Source organism: Rhincodon typus, chromosome 8 (genome assembly GCF_021869965.1).
Source record: "Rhincodon typus isolate 14 chromosome 8, sRhiTyp1.1, whole genome shotgun sequence".
Lineage (NCBI taxonomy): Eukaryota > Metazoa > Chordata > Chondrichthyes > Orectolobiformes > Rhincodontidae > Rhincodon > Rhincodon typus.
Genome location: NC_063339.1, coordinates 93,667,584 through 93,686,149, shown reverse-complemented (window position 1 = coordinate 93,686,149; position 18,566 = coordinate 93,667,584). Strand labels below are relative to the sequence as shown.

The 18,566-nt window shown below is 42.4% G+C and overlaps 1 protein-coding gene across 1 annotated transcript; it reads left to right on the top strand.

Annotated features, from left to right (window-relative positions):
- The first annotated feature begins 1,144 nt into the window (after positions 1–1,144).
- Positions 1,145–16,625, top strand: LOC125483824 (probable G-protein coupled receptor 139). The gene is made up of 2 exons (XM_048600518.1): positions 1,145–1,325; positions 15,691–16,625. Exons 1-2 carry the CDS (start codon positions 1,145–1,147, stop codon positions 16,623–16,625), a joined length of 1,116 nt encoding a protein of 371 aa, XP_048456475.1.
- The last annotated feature ends 1,941 nt before the right edge of the window (positions 16,626–18,566 follow it).

Sequence of the window (18,566 nt, the reverse complement as noted above, 5' to 3'; positions counted from 1 at the left end):
TACATTCCAGCAATAGTACTGAAGATTTGTGCTCCAGAACCTGCCACTCCCCTAACCAAGCTGTTCCAGTACAGTTACAACACTGGTGTCTACCTGACAATGCGGAAAATTGCCCAAGTATGTCATGTACCTAAAAAGCAGGACAAATCCATTCTGGCCAAATACCACCACATCAGCCTACTCTCAATCATCAGTAAAGTGATGGAAGGTGTCATCAACAGTGCTATCAAACAGCACCTCCTCAGAAATAACCTGCTCAGTGACGGCTAGTTTGGGTTCCGTCATGGCCACTCAGCTCCAGACCTCATTACAGGCTAAAGAGGCTGAATGGCCTCCCCCTGTTCTTGTGTAATTGACTCGAGAGAGGCTGAACGATTTCCTCCTGTCCATCTGTAACAGGCTCGAGGCATTAAATGACACAGGAACTTGTACGTTATGAGTAGCCATTAATCTGCACCTGCTGGAGGGCCCTCTCTTCTCAGTTGCAGAAACATAAACAAGACAATGTACTTCAGGTGTCCTCTCAGCAAGACAGTGCAGTACAGCTGCAGTAATATCTCTGTCTGTTTTAAATGATTCTCTTCGCAAAATATACCAATATTCCAGCTTTCCACCTCTGAAAGTGGTAATAGGTTAGTGTGGGCTGAATGGACTCCTCTTATCCCTCTATAACAGGCACATGGGGACTTCCTCCTGTTCCTGAGCATCAGTCTTAAATCTTTAAATGGTGTCTCAATGTTAAGAAAGTATCTGATAATTGGGCACCTAACAATAGGGGCAGAATTACAAAAAGTCAATGAACAATGAATATTGTTACCCTGGTTTGTGATCTCTGCAAATTTCCTCACGAGGCATCTTATGAAGACGGAGTAAATGTTTCCTTTCACCGTGATATGAAGAATGATGTAAGGAGTGGGTTAACTGAACCTGTTTGTTCAGGAACTGTGATTAAAGTCAGTCTCAATCGATTCTAATTATCCCAGTGGAAGGTTTCCATTTATAAATAATAAATGGGCTCCCATCAGTGTGTTATGCCATAATATGAGTGGGAGCATCACCTACAGCATTAACAGGGATCTTCAGCTCCAGACAGCGGGGTAGGAGACACCAGAATCTGAGAACCATAAACTGGAAAGCTCCAACAATGGATCAGAATCTAACAACGTCAGACTGGAATGTTACAACAATGGACAGGAGTTTATCCGAGGATGTTTGGTTTCTTGCTACATATTATGATCGATGGTCATTATCGCTGCGAATCCTATATGCACTTTACATTATTCAATATTTTTATTACCCTATCCTGGCTATCGTTGGTGTCCCTGGTAAGTCTTACTCTCCAGTTATCATTTCTACAAACATTGTGTAACTGCATTACCATCTTCTAATTTGATCAATACTCCTTGCCACTGTTATTTTTCCTGTTAAGAGTCTGAATCCTGATATTAACTCGACAAACCGCTATTAACTGCATCAGTGAGCTTGTTCATTCACGCTCTCGCTCTTTGCTTCCGGCAGTGTCCCTCGTAGGTCTCTCTCTGTTGACCCACTCAGTTTCATCTGTGAACCACAATTCATCGCATCACTGTCCTTGGTACTTAAATATTGGGAGCATGGAGATCACTGTTTCCTATTCTGGTTACAAACTCCATTTCCTCCCTCTGACTGCATCCCATCCCTGGCCAATATCTGAGACTGAAACAGACCATTCATAACTGTGGTCATCCCTTTGGCCATGAGTTGATTTCTGACAGTATACCCTGTCCATTCTTAATTTTAATTTTAATTATTAATACTTCCAGAATATATTGTACTGACTCATCCCATCTGCTATTTGAATCTTAATGATACCAATTATCTGCTGCTGAAACTCCCAGCTTCAAACTGCATAAATGAATCTTAGGCGATACTCCATGGCTTGTATCTGAACTCACACAAAAACCCCATCCATCTGTCATTCCTGTGTGCACTGATCTATATTGTTCATGGGTCTGCACAATGCCTTTATTCTAATATTCTCAAGCACGTCATCACATCTCTTCATGAAACATCCCTCAGACTCTTTGTAAATCAATCAAACCCGTGCCAGTTTTTCATATTTAACATGATTTCCTCCATGTGTGGTCTCTCTCAAACAATGATTTTCACATCTAACAACAACCCTCCCCACAGCCCGTCTCTCTCTCTCACTCACACACACACATACACACACACGCGCACACACACACACACACACACACACACACACATACACACACACACACACACACACACATACACACCTTGCCTTGAATTGGTGTAATGGAGACATCGAGGCATAAGTTTGAGAAAGTCCCATTTACTGTCACTCACTGTATGAGCTGAAAATTTCCCCAGGCAGTGCAGTTATCTAGTGCAAGAATATCCTGGGAGGATAGTCCAGTGAACTGAGCAATACACTAGCGTACTCTGCACAGCTCTCCATGCTGGGCTGCTTTCTTGCCCCAGTTTCTGGAGTCTGCGCTGGTTCTGTGAGTTATATTCAGAATTTGATGTAGGAACCACTTCAACTGATCTGACAATGCCTTTATTCAATTTCTTCATTCTTGAGATTGGACCTTCCAAGGTCTCACTGCTCCAGTTAATCCCACTCCTCTATCTTCTTCCCCATATTTCCACAACATGTTCTCAGTTAATTAATTGTATGTTTCTATCTTCAATGCATATATTCTGGCCCTCTGCCCCTTTCCCTGGCCTGGGTTTTTGACTCTCTAATATATCATGTGTCGGTAGTGTAAAGGTCAGAAACAATGAAATGGTGTATGTCGGGCTGTTGTTCATTTCCCAGTGTGTCACGAGCTCAATATTGGACAGGCAGTTTAAGCAGTTTTGACACTCATCATTGAAACTTGGTCTGTGCCTGTCTACTGAACACCTGCATTCATTGTTCTCAGCTGATCATGCAGTCAGTAACACGAAGAATCCCCTCGAGTATTGTGGTAAAGATTAGGGGCCCTAACTTGTAGCTCAGGGGCTTCTGACTGATTCCTATTCTTGTAAATTTAGTAGAGTTGTTGGGGATGCTTTTCTGGAAGTTGTGCTGTGAGCTGCTTCATACATTCAGGAAGACCTGAGGTTTTGGTGACCCGACTCTGGACGGAACATGGGGACTGTAGATACAGCATCAGGGTCTGCAACATGATCAACAAATAGAGCAGAGGTTGCAGAGAGAGGAAGCTCTGAAACCACGCAGTGAGTTTATGTGGGGAAAGGGATCCGCCATATCCTCCCTGGTTTTTCAGGAAAAGCTTCCCGACCTAAACTTAACCCAGGAGCTGAATGTGAGGCGTCCCTGATTGTGCAAGGAGCTGGTCATAGAACGGTGTCACCTCCTTCAAAACGACCTGCAGCTTCACACCAGATTGAAGACAGTGCTGCCAGTGACTGTCAGAATCACAGTTTCATTCAGCTTCTATGATCCGAAACTTTTCAGGCAGAAATGGGTGACATATACATCATTTCCCAATATGTCGGCATCAATGTCACCATTCGGTGACAGAGGATATATTGGCTGAATGAGGTGAACACAATATTTTGTCCCTCAGCAGGGAGGTATCAGGTGTCTCTTTGTTTTCCCAGTGTAGCGGGATGCCCAATGGTGTGTATGGCTCTGCGGGGTCCCCTTGTCAATGAGGCAAGGTAGAGAAACTGAAGGAACACTTACTCCATTAATGTTGGAATGTCACTGTGCAGAGTACATCATGAATACCCACTGCCCTGGCAGCAACTACAGCCTCTTCATTCAGAAGCAGGCAGCCGGTCCCATCGTCTTCGGGTCTTCACATAGAAAGAAAGAATGGCCTCTCGGTTAAAGCCCACCCCCTTGATACACGGTTAAAAAGACCCTACCCCTCACAACACATTACTGACAAACAACCACGTCAAAATATCCTATGTGTACAGAAAGCACTGGAACCACTCGAGTCATCGGAGAACAGATGTTGCAAAACTGCATTTATGTCTGAAGCGGTTCTTCCTGAAAAGAATTGACAGGTTCACATTCAGTCATATTGTATTCCAGTTGCCAAACTATAATCCATTGATTTAACCTGTTTATATCCATTTTCAGACTCTCCACCTTCACCTGCTAATTTAATTTTCTGCTTATCTAAGTGTCATTCCCAAACTTAGTTACAGTACACTTGTTCCACTCCTCCAAATCATTGTTATAGATTGTAAATAGTTGTGACTGCACTGGTTAGATTTTGTCAAACTGATCAATACTGTTTAATCCCGAATGTCTGCTTCCTGTTTGATAACCAGTCCTCGCCCAATCCTATCTAGCACATTCAATGGGCTTAAAGTTGCATCAAGGCATACAAACAAGGAGCATCACTGGACAATACAGGTCATTGAGCATGCTCTGCAATTTGATATGATCATGGCTGATGTTATTGCAGCCTCAATTTTACTTCCCTGTTCGCTGTCCATAACCCTACATTTACTCAATCTCACTACATCCACTGCAGTTTGGTGTAGTGAACGCCACAGATTTATAACTATTTGAGAGAATTAAGTTCTCTTCACCCCTTTTTAAAATCTACTCCGCTTTATCCTAAAACTATATTTTTTTTGGTCAAGATTGGCCCAAATGAGGAAATATCCACTCCACATCTACATTATCAATCACCTTTAGCATCTTACATACATCAATGAGATCTCTGCTAATTCTTCTAAACTCAAGAGAGTATAGGCCTGAACTGCCCAAACTCTTCCATGAGACAAATTCCTCATCTCCGGAATCAATCTAGTGAATCTCTTCTGAACTTTACCCGATACAGTTACATCCCTCCTTCAGCAAGGGCACTAAAACTGTACACAGTACTCCAGTTGTGGTCTCACTAATGCCTTGCATAGTTGCAGTACATCTCTTCTCTACTTCTATACTTTTATTTTGAAATTAATGCCAAAATTGCACTTGTGTTTCTCATTACCTGCTGTACCTGATACTGGTTTTCTGCGATATGCAGGAAGACACACGAAGCCCTCTGCACTTAAGTACAGGTACACTGAAGATTCTCTCCATTAAGATAAAAAGTTGTCTTTCTATTCTTCTGACAAAAATGGTAAACTTACACTTATCCACAATAAATTTCGTCTGACAAATGTTAGTTCCTTCAGCTAGTGTATCCATATACATCTGGAAAATTCTTACATCTGCATTGCAAAGTACTTTTCCAACTATTTTAGTGTCGTATGAATATTTGGTTGTAGTATTTTCTACCACTTATCCAGGTAATAAGATAGATTGCAAAGAGTTGGGGCCTGAGGACAGAACTCTATGGCAACACATAAGTTGCATTTTGCCATCCAGAAGACGAGCCATTTCTCTAGTCTCTCTGCATTTTTTGCTTCACCAATCCATTATTCAAGCTCATAAATTACTCCTAACCCCATGTTATCTAATCTTATGGACTAATCTTTTGGGTGGCACATCATTGAATGCCTCTTTTATGTCCAGATATATTACATTTCCAGGATCCCCATTATTGACTTTGCTGATACATTTTAAAGGACTCAGGCAAATAATTCAAATCATTTATCCTTTATAAAGGCATCCTGACTCTGATGGATTGTGGTTTGACTTTGCAAATGTCTTGTAATTAATTCCTTAATAATAGATTCTTACAATTTGCTTTAAATTTCAATAGTTTTGTAACTACTTTTTATTCCCCAGTGGCGCTGATTTTCTAAGTGTTTCCCTTTCTATAACGTCTATGTTCATTTTTAAATTCTGGGTAATGGGCACAAGGCTTAAAAAGACCTGTTCCAATTGCTGTTCAAGAGGCTGAATGGACTCACTCTGTTCCTAGTTTACAAACTCAATGGTCTGAAATGTCTTCTTGGTGTTTCTACATTGTAGACTCACTGGCTTGAATGTCCTGCACCTGTTCCTGAGCAATTCAGTCAAAGTCTGAATGTCCTCTTCCTGTTACTTTCTGAGAGGCTTGAGGACTTGTGGAATCTTCTTGCTGCGATGTAACATTGGAGGGACTGAAAGGTTTCCTTGTGTTCTTCTTAACAGGCTAGAGATACTGAACGATCTCCTCCTACATCTCTGAAGTGGGATAGAGGAAGTGACTGGTGTCCTCCTGTTCCCCTACAACAGACACATGGCTAAATTACCTTCTCCTTTCCCATAAAAAAAGTCTCAAGTGGTTTCATGGCCTTCTCCTGTTCTTGTACAATAGGCTTAATGGGCGGGATAGCCTCATTTTATCCCAGTGCGACAATTTCCAATCACTTTGTGGCATCCTCCAGTTCTTGTGTTTCAGAATTGAGCAGACTGAGTGGACTCATCCTGTTGCTCTATAACAGGATACTGGTGCTGCATGGCCTACTCTGGGACAAATTCTATAGGCTCAAGGGGCTGATTAGCCACATTGAAACTGAATAGCAAGTTCTAGGGTCTGAATAGCCTTGTCCTGTTCTTGTGTAACAGGGTCAAAGAATAACCCGAGAGGCGGAATTGATTCTTCCATTTGATGTGTAAATGGCTTCTGGTGTTGACGCCTTAAGATCTTATGCATTAAAATAAGATCATCTATCATGCTTGTAAACTCCGATGGGTTTTGGATCAACCTTGTCTTGTCTTGTCCTCATAAGTTAACACATTCCTTGCAGCAATCAGTTGAATGAACTATCTCTGTGTTGCTTCCAGTGCAACAATTCTTTGGTGAGCGGACTAAATCTGTACACAGATGTAATCGCACTAAGTTCTGATACTCCAGCAGCAGCACTTTGCCAGCCTACTCTAATGTTTCCAAACAGATTAAAGCAGTCTCGGCTGTCTAGAGGAATTCATAGCATTCTTAAAAGATCATTGTCCTTCTCTACTCCACCTGCATAGTGGGAGGTCTGGTGAAAATGTCACAATGACGCTTGAGAAGAACAGATAAGATGTAGTGAGATGATCGCAATGTCGGACAAGACATTGCCAAGTATCTCAGATAAATCTTCCATTAATCTCCACAGAGGCCACGTCGCTCAGATTCCACAGAATCTGATAAGATGGAGCTCAGAAACAGCAAGGAGAAGCAAATATTGATTGGAGTTATATATCAAAGTCAAAACTACAATAAAAATGTTGGGCATATTATAAAACAGGAAATTAGATGTACAATTTTGTGGGCACTGTAGCAATAATGGAAGAATTCAAGTTGCATCGAAACTGCATTAACCCAAGCGAATGTTAATGCTGAGAGAAAAAAAAAAGATTCCATGTGTGTATATGAGATGGTTTGCTTTAACAGTATGTTGAGCATCAAGCTCTATATCAGGCTATTTTGGAATTAGTGTTGTACAATAAGAAATGCTAATTGAAAACCTTGATATAAAGGAGCTTTGGGAAACAGCAATCATAGCATATTGAATTTTACATGATGCTTGAATGCATTTTTTAATATTGTGGTTATAAACTTGAGTCATGCAAGCCATGAAGTTATGAGAGGCAAGTTCGCTTCAGCGAATTGAAAAAGTACACGAAAAGGATTTAGCAGAAGACGGGCAGTGTCTGCTATTTTCGAAACACTGTAAAGTGTACAATATACACTTAGTCCTACAAGGTATAGGCAACAAAATGGAAAGGTGACTCAATGATGGTTAACAAAGAGTTAAAATTGGATTAGATCAAAGGAAATAGCTTAGAAAAATGATACATATTGTGGGAAGCCAATGGATTCAGATAAATTCAGGAACCAAAAAAGGACGGTCAATAAAAGCCAGACAATCATAAAGAGGAGGAACAGGAACAGTGTGTTTTGGCAGCTTTTACTCACGCCTTTGAAACTTGTTCTTATTTGTCCTTTGAACATCTGTGTTAGGCGCTGTCAGTTTATTATGTGACGAGGAATCCCCTTGAAGCATTGTACAGAACCAGGTGTCTAACCAGCAGCTCAGGGACTTTGACTGACTTGTTGATTGAAGCAGAAGACAAATATAGATGAAGGGGAAGATCAGTGTATGAATGACGACAAACATTCAAGCTAATATTTCAGGATGCTTAGAATTTTTTTTATTCTGCTCAAATGAGGAACTCGATGAGAAGATGACCACCTCTGATTAACAAAGGTGGTCGATGAAAGGATCGAATCGAAAACTAAGGCAGGATCCGTGATGAAAACTAATGGCAGGTCAGAGGATTGGAATATTTTTAGGAGCGAGCAGCGATTGGCTAAAAAGCCAATCGTGAGGAAGAAAATTGATTATGAATGTAAATTGACAAGAAATATTAAAAAAAAGTTTCTCTGTACATTTAAAGACAGACAGTGAGAATACCTCAAGTCGACAATATAAATATTCCAAAGGCGTACAAGTAATGTACTAATGGAAGGAAATATCTTGTAGCAGTCTCTTTTTTACGAACGACAACGTTTTGAACAAAACAATGGGACTGAGGCACAATAGATCATGTTATGGCCTGTATCTGTGGGTGAAATGGCTGCAGAGGTAGTGGAGGCCTTGGTTGCAATATTCCAGAGCTCTCTGGATTCAAGGAGTTTTCCAGACAATTGGAAATCTGCTGAAGTGATAGCCCTGTTCAAGAAGGGAGGGAGACAGGAAGCAGGAAAATGAAGGCCAGTGGGCTTGATATCCTCTGTTAGGAAAAAGCTTAAGTCCATTAATAAGGAGGAAATGACAAGAAACATAATAAAACCCAAATATCAAGCAGTTTCACGAAGATATTGTGAAATTGAAATTAACTTTGAAAAATTTGCTTGGTTTTTTTGAGGATCAGACAAGCGGAGCTGATTATGGAGAACCAGTGGATCCTGTGAATTTGGATTTCCAGGAGATATTCATTAAAATGTCAAATAAATGGTTATTGCGTGAGATGGGAGCTGAGAGTTTAGGGGTTTCACAAAGGCATGTCAGTAGTTTTGTGCATGAAAGTCAAAATTTCAGCATAACAGTGCAGCAAGTAATTACAATAGCAAATGGAATTTTGACCTTTGTAGTGAAGGGGTTGGAAAATTTTATTTAAAAGGGAAGTCTTGTTATAAATGTCATGGCGTTGGTGAGATTGCACCTGGAGCACAGTGTACAGTTTTAATCCCATACTTAAGAGAGGATGCACCAGCATTGGAGACAGTTTAATAGAGATTCACGAGATTGATTCCTGAGATAAAGGTTTCACCTCTTCAAGAGTTACAGGTTAGATCTTTATGCATTGAAGTTTGGAATAATGATGGGTGATCTTATTCAAAGTCATGATTCAGAGGTGGCTTGATGGTTAGATCTTGAAATGTTTCCAATAATATTTGAGTCTACTTCTAGCAGACTTAGTTTTCAATTAGTGGCTGCTAACATTTTAACTAAAATGTGAAGATACTTGTTCTCTCTGACATTAATGAATGTGTGGAATTCCCTATCCCTGAGAGTTGTGGAGGCTGAGTCACTGAAAGTATTTAAAGAGGAGATGGATGGCATTTTGAAATACCAGCGAATGGTTAACAATGAAGAGCTGACACAAAAGAGAAGCTGAGGTTTGAGATAGATCAGCCTTGATCTCATTGAATGGTGGTGTAGAACTGAAAGGCTGAATTGTCTCCTCCTGTTAATGCAAGGCCTCATCCACCTTTGGCCCAAGTTCTTTTTTATCACCCATCTCCTCCTCGAGCTGTGTCAAACTATGCCAGAAGTCGCTATGTGAAGCGCTTTGTGATGTTTTACTATGTTGAAGGCTTTATGCAATTGCAAGTCATTGTTGTTCGTGGTAAGTCATTGAAATTTTCAATCTAAGACATAAGGGTTCCTCAACCGTTGTCTCTCCTGAGCTTTGTAGTCACACACTATTCAATCCTGAACATGCTGACTCACTAAACAATCACATTACTAACTTTGTTGATTGTTTAATGAGAAGTGATTTGTGCTTGACTGCCAGACAAGTCTGCTGCTGTTCTATCCAATACCTGTGCAGTAATCACTGAGTTGGCTACGTTTGTGCCTCACATACTATGTTGTAGGCTTGCTCCATGGGATGTACAGAACGAAGATGAGCCATTATGTTTCCCCTTGGTCTGTGCTGCTGTTTATGTTCCACCAGCTCCTCCTCCCACCAACTTCATTTAAAGCTATCAACATATCCTTTTTTCATCCTTCAGGCACTTGCAAAGCTTCCCTGTCAAATGCATATCGTCATTACAGCAAAAGGAAGGCTATTCGGTCCATTGATTGATACTGGCTACATACCTGTGAAATCTGCCTCCCCTGCTCCATGCAGAAGCAAGCTCCACTTTCCGCCTGCCGTATGTGTAAAGTCATTTCTTGTGATTCCCTCGTTGTTTTTACTGATGACTGCAATTTATTGCTAACCCCTACTCCTGTCACAAGTGAAAAATCATCTTCTCTACATCTGCCAAGTCAATTCCCTTGTTAATTTTAAAGTACATATTCATTTACTTTTCAGATTTCTCTTTTCTGGAGGAATGTGCCTCAACTGTTCAATCATTTGTGAAAAGTTAGAACACCTCAGTTTTTAGTATCATCCTTTCAGATCTTCCTTGCAATCTGTGCAATATCCTTGTTTGCAATCCACAGATCAGACCTATGCACAGTGCTCCCAGTCTGGTCTGACCATTTGAAGCGAGTGACAGCCTGCTGTGGAGTAAGATGGGGGAATACAAATCAGAGCATTCCCCTCCTCATTCATTTCCCATATGCAGTCAGCTGTGCATTTATTATAACTTCAGTGTTATTGATAGATTGCAGAAGTTAAGGCTGCATTTCTCGGAGCAGTGAACGTTGAGGGGAGACTTGATGAAGGTGCTCAAAATCCTGTGAAGCCTGGGCAACGCAGGTCGAGGGAAACGGTTGTCAATTGATGGAAGAATCGAGAACCAAAGGCTACAGATTTAGAGTAATTGGCAAAAGAATCATTGGCGACACGAGAAGAAATGTTATCCTTCAGCGAGCAGGTAGGATCTGGAATACTTTGCCAATGAGTGCAATGGAAATAGATTCAGTTCAACAAGCATGAATTATTGTCTGAAAAGGAAGAACGGGCAGGATTATTGGGAGTGACAGCAGGTGCATTGCTTATTAAGAGACAGCAGAGAAACAATGGAAGGAATAGCCACCTCCTGTGATGTAACAATCTGTGTCATGTATCCTCAGAAGGTAAGGAATGACTTTAAGGATATGTGATCAGAACAATTTAGATTCAGTGTGGAGTGGGGATGGAGAGGTCGCAAATAGGAGTGGAGAAAACATTTCTTTTTTGATCTGACATCATTGTGTGACTTCAGGACTTTGTCAGTAGATTTTCTTTATCCTGTGACCTGTACGTGGACCAGTATTACTCCTGCTTTCCCATACTTTGGAATTTTGTTTCCAAGAAGAGAACTGATCCATTTTCCCGTTGTTTTGACAAGAAGATGTTTCCCTTTAGAAAAAGAAGCTGACAAACTGACGGTGAATGCATTACATCCCAGCCTCACAATTGATGCCGGTCAAAACTGCTGTCCAATGACTTTATTGAAATGTTCAGTGTTGTTAGGTGACTTGACAGGTTAAGTGTGAAGAGGTTGTTTCCCCTTGTAGGAGAGTCTGAGAGCAGACAAACGAATCTCAGAATAAGGAGACGTACATTTAAGACAAAGAAGAGGCAGCATGTCAGAGGGTGGTGAACCCGTTTGAAGATAGGTGAGCTCAGTTACTTGGATAGATGGTTTGTAATGCAGAGGCATGCTAACAGTATGGCTTCAATTCTCTTACTGGCTGAGATTCCCACGGAGGAATCTACGTCTCAACCTCTCACCTTAGCTGAGGTGTGGTGACGCTCATTTTATACCACCACCTCTCTTTCCAATGAGAGAATAGCCCTACGGCTCAGCAGGTCTATGATAACTTTATTGAAATAACTCAACTGAGGCTGGTATCTCGTCACCAAGACATCCTTTATTTGCCGTGGAGAGCCCTTGACACTGATCCAGCTGCCTCAGAGCCAGCTCTCAGAATGAACAGAACCTCTGACACACCTGTTTATACCTGCAAGCCAGGGCTCCCTGATTGACTCACATTAACATCTTCAATCAGCGAACTCATATTCTGAGGTCTACGTAGCTTACCTCATTCAAGTCACTACATTTACCTTCAGTGATTCTGTGGAATTCCACACCACAGCGGGCTGTTGAAGCTGGGTCATTAAGTATATTCAAGGCTGAGATGGACAGATTTTTAATCAACAAGTGAATCAAATGTGAAAGGAAGGAAAGGGGCTTATCAGATCAGCAATGAATGGTAGAGCAGACTCGATGGGATGAATGGTCTACTTCTGTTCCTTTGTCTTGTGGTCTTATCCCAGGCAACGTCCTCTGCACCCAGGCCAGTACAATCGCGTCCTTCCTATAGTGCAATGGCCAGAACTGCACACACTACTCCAGCTGTGGCCTAAACCAAAGATCTGAACAGCCCACATGATCTCACCGCTATTAGAATTACTGCCTTGAATAATAAAGCACCTCGTATGTTTTCTTAATTATGTTATTAAAGTTTCCTGCCACTTTCAGTGATTTGTCCTTCTGCTGCCTCCCTTCTTCCACAACTCTATCTGTCCCTCCCTCCACCTGTCTTTGTGCTATCTGCAAGCATAGCAACAATGACCTCAGTTCCTTCATTCAGATCGATTCTATACAACGTGAACAGTTGTGGTCTCAACACTTACCCTCGTGGAACTCTGCTAGTCACCGGCTGCCATCTTGAAAAAGACTGCTTTACCCCTAATCTCGACCACATGCCAGTCAGCCAACCCTTTGTGCATGTCAATATCTTGCCCCTAAAACCATGGGCAGTTACGTTATTTGGCAGCCTCTTATGTGGTACCTTATCAAAGCCTCCTACAAATCCAAGTCGACCACATCCACTGGCTCCCCTTTAACTAACTTGTCCGTTGCCTCTTCAAAGAATTTTAACAAAATTATCAGGCATTAATTCTACTTGACGAAGTGGTGTTGACTTGGCCCTAGTTTACCATGCACTTCCAAAGACTTCACAATCTCGTTCTTAATAATGGACAAAAAAATTTAACCATCTTCCGAGGTCAGCCTAACCAGCCTATAATTTCCCATCTTCTGTCTTCGATCCACCTTAAACAGGGTGTTACATTAGTCATGTTCCTCTCTTCCCTCTCTCTCCCCTCAGTACGTATCTTATTCCTTGGAATGAATTTTTGCTGTGCCCCCTGAATTACCCTCAGAATCAGCCATTGCTACTTCTCCGCCTTTCCTGCTTGTTTCTCCTTCCCATCATCTCTGGTCAGCTCGTCTATCATAGCTTTGTAGCTCCTTTTAATCAACAGTATTATTACATCTGATTCCAGCTTTTCCTTCTCAAACTGCAGGATGATATTGATCATATTGAAGTCACTGTCCCCAAAGGCTCCTTCACTTTCAGCTCTCTCATCAAAACTGAATAATTATACATCACCAAATCCAGAATTACCTATTCCCCAGTGGGGTCTAGCATTATTTGGTCCGAAAAATGCACAAATTCCTTATCTTGAGATCTGCTACTAATCTAATTTTCCCAGTTCACCTGAAAATTGAAACCACCTCTGATTATTGTAAAAGTGTCTTTCTTTCATGGCATTTCTACCTCCTGGTTTATTTTCTGTCTCACTTCCTGACTACTGCTGGGAGGCTTGCATATAGCTCCCACAGGGACTTTTTCTTTCTTTGCGTTTCCTCATCTCTTCCCACATGAATTCTACGCCTTCTGGCCATATTTCACTTCCTGCTAATACTAACAAGATTTCCTTGCCCGTTCTACCTATCTGCTTGTCCTTTCAATAGGAGATATATCCAAGGATATTTATTTCCAAGCCCTGGTACTTTTGCAGTCACATCTCTGTGATGCTCACTTCACTGTAATCGCAAAACTCAATCTGAGTTTCAAGCTCCTTTACCTTGTTCCATGTGCTGCATGCACTTAAGTACAACACACTCATTACTGCGTTAATTGTCACCCTTTTCATGCTTTTCCCTTATGTTCTGTGCCTGAAATTAGATTACTGACTTGATCCATACTCACTCACTCCTATTACTTGTTCTGGAAACTATCATAACCTCTCATGAGCCCTCTCCCTTCAACTCGTTTCCAGTCCTTGTGACCACACTATTTAATTTTTCCACTTGCAACCTGTTCACAGATCGATTCAGATGGAGCCAATCTCAATGATTCAGTTCCTTCCTGCCTCAATACTGATGCCAGTCCCCCAAGAAATGGGACCCTTCTTTCCTGCATCACTCCTGTAGTGACACTTTTACTTCCCAAACTTTCTCCTTTCTGTGCCAATTTACATGTTGCTCGGGTCATAACCGGAGATTATAACACCTGAGGTCCTGTTCTTTAATTTTGTTCCTAATTCCTCATATTCCCTACTCAAGACCACTTATTTTAATTATTTTATAATGAGACAAGGAAATAGATGCTAACCTTGGTTAAATGCAATAAGTGAGTCAAATGAAATAGCCACATATCCGAAATGTAAATGAATCTTGATGCTTACAAAATGAATGCATATTTTTGATTGTAATGTGTAAGATACTCTTCAAATAAGATTAAAGTTTAAATCTGATGGAATATATTGTTTAAAGAGTCCATCATTGTGGAAATAGCTCCCGAACATCTGAATGAAGAAAATCAGTGTAAAAATGCTCGAGTTTCATCAGGTCAGTAACACAAGCCCAGGGGGTTAAATGAGGGAATTTCTTGTAACATGGAGCTCAGGACGCAATCAGATTAGCAACGATCTTATTGAATGGTGGAGCAGGTTTGAAGGGCTGAATGGCCTCATGATACACTTGAAGCAAGTGACCATGTGTTTTGAAAAGCAAACGACTCTGCCCATCTTCATGAGTCACATATTGGGGCAAACTGGCCTTTTTCTGATCCTGGGAATTGTTTGGAATATTATCTGGAGCATTCTATTAACGACACCATCCATAAAATTCTAGAAGTGAAATTCTCCAGAACATTCTATAACTGATATTTCCCAGCAAATTCTATTACCAACATTCTTCAGGACTTTCCATAACTAACATTCCCTAGTACACTCTATTACCGACCTTCTCCAGAACACTCTATGACAACTTATTTGTAAACAGCTGGACGTGAGTTAATTGAACAAAAGATAAGATCCCAAGGGAAGCGATCCCATTCCAGGGAAGAGGACACACTGATTCTAATTTACCTCAAGCAGTTAAAGGGGTGAATATGTTTTCCCTACGTTTACATTTCTTCACAGAAGAGGATCAAACACCATTTAGAATAAAGACAGAAATTTCCAACCTCCATTTGTCGTCAAGGAACTGGCAGAAAATGTTTCAAGACGGCAACGTTTTCACCCTCCGTACTAGTAATTGTGAAGAAGTGACCTGTGCCTGCTGTCGAGTGATCGAGAGTGTAGGAATGTTCTAGAAACCACCTGTTCTTATGGATGAGTTTCTGTGTGTTTGGGGAGGGAGTGTTTCTTGTCTTTTACATCGCATTTTTGTACGTAATTCAAAACTTCCCATTTGTTATTTCAGCTCCATTTATTTCAGTAAATCTCTGAAAACAGTCAAACATTTGAAAATCTCATTCCATCCTCAATCAAACTGGTTACTTTGCCTCCAAGCTGATGTACAATTTGTTTGTTTACCTTCCTCACAGTTAACATGGTGACGATCTTCGTCCTGCTCTATAAAGATTGTGGATTGTCTCCATGTGTCAGACTTTACTTGGCGGCCATGGCAGTGGCGGATCTACTGGTCATTATCCTCGATCTGATATTGAGACACATTCCGATTATCTATAAGGAACAGTTTTATTTCCTAGATTCCATCCCCGTGTGTAATATCGAGGCCATCCTCGTTTATGCAGCCACTGACTGTTCAGTCTGGTTCACTGTCACTTTCACCTTTGATCGATTTGTGGCCATTTGTTGCCAGAAGCTGAAAAGTAAATATTGCAGTGAGAAAACGGCAGCTGTGGTTCTGGGAACAGTGACTGCGCTGAGTTTTTTAAAGAATATTTTCTGGTATTTTATGCTCTCAAGTCAGTATTTGCTGGAGAACTCCCCCTGGTTTTGTTTTGTAACAATACAAGTTCTTTACTCCCGTGTCTGGACCACAATCGAGTTCCTCCATCACATTCTAACCCCGGCTCTCCCATTTCTTCTGATTCTGCTGCTCAATGTTTTCACCATCAGACACATTTTAGTAACCAGCAGAGCCCGCAGGAGACTCCGGGCTCACACTAATGGGAACATTCAGTGTGACACTGAAATGCAAAATCGAAAAAAATCCATCATTTTACTGTTTGTGATCTCAGCTAATTTCATCCTATTATGGTCAACATTAATGTTTTTTACTATATGGTATCGGATGTGGTTTATTGGGTATGACTCTGTGTATCTAGATCGCTTTGTGCAGGAATTGGGCTTCATGCTGCAGCTCCTCAGTTGCTGCACAAACACCGCGATTTATGCCGTGACCCAGACTAAGTTCAGACAGCAGCTGAATAATGTTTTGAAATATCCTTTTACTCAAACTAATCAATCAATCAATCCAGGATTTTCTCATTTCAGTTCAATTTTTCAGCAATGAATCAGCCTGTCACTATGTCGCTAGCTTGTCCAACTTTATCCCACATGGGGTTACTGGGACACCTTTCAATGTTTCTATCAACCCAGGGGCCAGATCACTTCCTATATCTGTAACTTCAATTTGTAAATAATAAAAATATTCATGTAAATATCCCAAGCAGCAGAGCATACTATATTTCATGTGTCTTTTTGTTGAAGAAGCTGAGCTGGAGAGAGACAGATTCGGCCTCAGGTCCTGGTCCTCAGGGAAGGGGAGGAATCGGGGGCCAAGCTCAGGAGTGGTGTTTAAGTCACTCTGTCCTTGCTTTCACCTCTGGATCACCCACCCCGACCTGGCATCAGCAGAATTCATCCCTTTCCCTCTCCTTTTGACCCTTGCAATATCACTCCCCAGTTACAATATACCTCTTTCCGCCCCTCTTGCTCTTTCCTTCCACCACACTGCGCTCACCACTCTCCCTCTGTCCCTGTCCTTCACTCTCTCCCCCTCTGATACCCTTTCTCTCCCTCTGTCCATCTCTCACCCTCTCTCTCTTCTCTCTATTCCTCATTCCACTCCACTTTTTCTTTGTCCTCATCCCACTCTGTATCTTTCCTCTCTGCCTCCTCGGCCTCTCCCCCTCTCCTCCTCCTCTCTCGCTCTCCTTCTGTCCATGTCCCTCTCTCTCGCTCCCCCCATCTGTCTCCTTCTCTCTCCGTGTCCCTCTCTCTCACACTTCCTCTCTCTCCCCCTCTGTTTCCTTCTCTCTCAGTGTCACTGTCATTCACTCTGTCCCGTCCCCCCTCTCTCCCTCTATTTCTCCCTCTTTCTCTCTCTGTCTCTGTGCCCTCTCACTCACTCCCTCTGTCCCCCTCACTCTACCTTCTCTCTCCATCTCTCTCCCTCTGTTTGCCTCTGAGCACCATCTTCTTCTCCGCTTCTGTCCCCTTCTCTCGCTCTCTCCTGCCACTCCTTCTTTCCCCCCATCGATCACTCTCTCTCCTTCTCACTCCCTCTCGTCCCATCTGCCCCCACTCTCTTACCCCTTCTGACCTGCTCTCTGTTTCTCTCACCCGTCCCCCTTTCACTCTCCCTCTCTTCCTGCCACAGTCTCTCCTTCTATACCCTCCCTCTGTCCTTCTCTCTGTCCCTATCCCTCTCTCTTATTATCTCTTTCCTCTTTGTCTCCTCTCTGCCCTTCTGCCCCCTCTCTCTCACTCCATCACTTTCTGTCTCGCTCTGTCCCCCATCTTTCTCTGTCCTCTCTCTCTATGTTCTGTATCCTGCTTCTCACTCCCCGTGTTCCTCTCCCTCTCCTCTTTGTCCCCTCTCTTTACTCTCTCTCCATCTGTCCCCCCTCACTTTCTCTCTGTCCCCCTCTGACCAGCCCTTCTCTCTCTCCTCCTCGATCACCCCATCCTCTCTCCCCCCTCATCTGCCCATCTGTCCCCCTCACCCTCTGTAAACCCCTGTCATCCTGTCCCTATCTCTCACTCTCTTCCTCTGCTAATCTCTCTCCACACCGTCTTTCTTCCCTGCTGCCATCTCTCTCTGTCCCACCTCTCTCTTTTCTCACTTCGACCCGTTCTCTCTCTCTGCCCCTCCCATCTTTCTGTCCCACTCTCTTTCCCCTTTGTGCCCCCCTCCCCGCCTGGCTCCTCTCTCTCACTATCTCTCTCTGTTCTGAGCTTCTCTGTCTGCCCCTTCTCTTTCTATCCTCTCTCTCCCTCACTCTTCTCTCTCTCTCGGTCTCTCCCTCTTTCTCCCTCTGCCACCCCTTCCTGTCTCCTTCTCATTGCCTCTCTCCCCATCTGTACCCCCCTCACTCCCTCTGTCCCTCCTCACTCTCACTCTGTCCACCTCAGTCCCCCTGCCTCTCTCTTTCCCTCTATTTCTCTTCCTACCCCTCTGTCATTTTCCCTGTTCCCCACTCTCTCTCTGTCCTCACCTGTCTCTCTCTTT